Here is a 2,500-nt window from a genome sequence, read left to right as displayed (position 1 = left end):
CCTCTACTCCTCCTCTTTCTTCTTTATCCCCCCCCCCCACACACACACACACACACCCATTTATTCTTCTTTGCATAATTTCCTTTCCTCTCACCCTTCTGTCTGTCTTTCTTTCTTCCTTCCCCACTTCCTTGCTTCCACATCCACACCCCACCCCCGTTCTCTTTTCAGCCCACCTGTTTTTCCTTCCTTCATGACAGAGATCACCCCCCACCTCCCTAACTGCAGCAATGGTCAGATAGTGCTCCCAGAGAACCGGGATACGGCCATCACGTGCACGGGGTTGACGTCCCAATACACAGTCTACTGGGCCATGCGGGGTGTTACCCCCGGTGGTACCGGGTTCGAGCGACTTGGGGACTGTACACAGTGTACCCAGCTTCTTTGTCCACGCTGTGATCCTCCCAAGGCAGGCTACAGTTTCTCCAGAACCCCCACGACAACTGCTTTGAAGTTTCGGGCAGACTACGACGATCACAACGGTGCTGTTGTCATGTGCTCCAGTTATCCGGGCCATTATTCTCAAACGTGCGAGTTGAAAGTTGTAAAAGGTGAGATGGATGAATGGATGATTGGATGGATGGATGGATATGTGTGTGTGTGTGTGTGTGTGTGTGTGTGTGTGTGTGTGTGTGTGTGTGTGTATGTGTGTGTGTGTGTGTGTGTGTGTGTGTGTGTGTGTGTGTGTGTGTGTCTAAATCAGTGGTTTTATTCATAATCTAACTTACAGCTAGAATGACTTTTTTTTGCCTCCTTTGAGCATATTACAAAAATCAAAACCCGATTCGGAGACAAATATTTGTTTGGAACACACACACACACACACACACACACACACACACACACACACACACACACACACACACACACACACACACACACACATATATATATATATATATATATATATATTGTCACGTCGATGTACATGTGTGTACCGGGTACATTTACAAACTGACGGGCTCGGTGGACCTTTCTTCTACGAAGAACTTCCCATGTCCTTGCCGTGTGTTTCAAGTGCTACATGAAGTCACTCACAGCTGGCACAGCACTCCAGGCTCAGCTTGGAACAGTGCACTTCACTGACCATGATCTTCCTCTGACAGCCCTCTTACAGTCGCTGTGAGACTGTTCGAGCAACTCGATATAGTCTTGACCCTGGCGCTCGGTTTTTCAAGAAATGGACGCGCGCAACATTCTCACCACTTGCTCGCTCTTTAATTAAAAACGGAACAATAATTACGATAAGCCCTGGATAGTTTATTGTAAATTGAATCAAAGTTGTTTTCTGTGTCACTCCAGAAATGGAAACAGAAAATAGATTCATTTTACTTGTTTTTATGTTTCTGACTGGCTATCATTTTTTTTTAATGCATGAAGACAAGAACACACAAACCCTATCTATCAGACGAATCTGTCAACACATTATACGTTAGCATGTGAATGCCAGTGAAAGGAATGAACTGGGTAACCATCTACAAATAAATCGTAAGCCATGTTGGGTTACGCGCTAACAAATGAAAAGAGAGAGAGAGAGAGAGAGAGAGAGAGAGAGAGAGAGAGAGAGAAGGAAGAAAGAAAGAAATCGATAACGAAAAAAGATCAAGAACGGAACCTTGAGGCATGGCATGTTAGGCTAATTAACATTTACATACACTGTTTGGTGTCTTTTTCATAAGGGTGTTGAGGAGGAGAAGCAGTAGAAGTTAAAGAAGAAGAAGAAGAGAGAGAGAGAGAATGAGACAGAGACAGAGACACAGAGACAGAGGGCTCAGGCCGGATGGTGGTGGTGGTGGTGAAACGGCCTTTGCGGTTGGCTGGACAGTGAAGAACAACGGGACGGGTCTGGTCTGTACATCTTTTTCAGATTACAAGATGCCCCAGTGTCACGGGGGATGGCTGGACCTTGTGGAAGATGAGAAGGTCCCTCCGACAGTCACCTGCACACAGCTGACCAGTAACCAGTCGATGGACTGGTTTCTTGTCAACAACAGCACAGTCCACCATGTCGCCAACTGTCCTCCCTGTACTAAAGAACCATGCACCCAGCAATGCCGTGTCCAAAGTGACGACTTCAGGGTCAGCAGGACAGCAACCAACACCTCTCTCACCGTTGTCCGCAATGTACGTGCTCTGGCTGGACAAACACTGAACTGTTTTCTGCAGAAAGTGATTCAGGAAAAATGCCGTATTAGTGTTTTGCGTGAGTATATACATTTTTTTTTTAATCTAATTTTCTCAGGAAAAACAGATAATAATCTTGTCTTTTTTTTGTTTTTTGTTTGTTTGGTTTGTTGGTTTTTTTGGTTTTTTTTGTTGTTGTTGTTGTTTTGTTGTTGTTGTTTTTTTTTGGTTTTTTTGTTTTGCTTTGTTATTGTTGTTGTTATCATTGTCATTGTTTCATTCTTTTTTACTCTCTCTTTCACTCTCTCTCTCTCTCTTTCCCCCCTCTCTCTCACCCCCTCTCTCTTTCACCCTCTCTCTCTCTCTCTGTCTCTCT

At 44.6% G+C, this 2,500-nt stretch overlaps 1 protein-coding gene across 1 annotated transcript in view; it reads left to right on the top strand.

The window, feature by feature from the left end:
- Positions 1-2,500, top strand: part of LOC143277662 (uncharacterized) — an 18,111-nt gene that overhangs the window by 2,922 nt on the left and 12,689 nt on the right. Inside the window, exons 3-4 of the mRNA XM_076582569.1 lie at positions 201-551; positions 1,868-2,203. Of these exons, the coding sequence (XP_076438684.1) occupies positions 201-551; positions 1,868-2,203 (687 nt within the window). The remainder of the gene's footprint in view (positions 1-200; positions 552-1,867; positions 2,204-2,500) is intronic.

This window comes from Babylonia areolata, chromosome 34 (assembly GCF_041734735.1).
Source record: "Babylonia areolata isolate BAREFJ2019XMU chromosome 34, ASM4173473v1, whole genome shotgun sequence".
NCBI lineage: Eukaryota > Metazoa > Mollusca > Gastropoda > Neogastropoda > Buccinidae > Babylonia > Babylonia areolata.
Note: the sequence above shows the minus strand (reverse complement) of the source record. Positions and strands in the feature narration are given on the sequence as shown.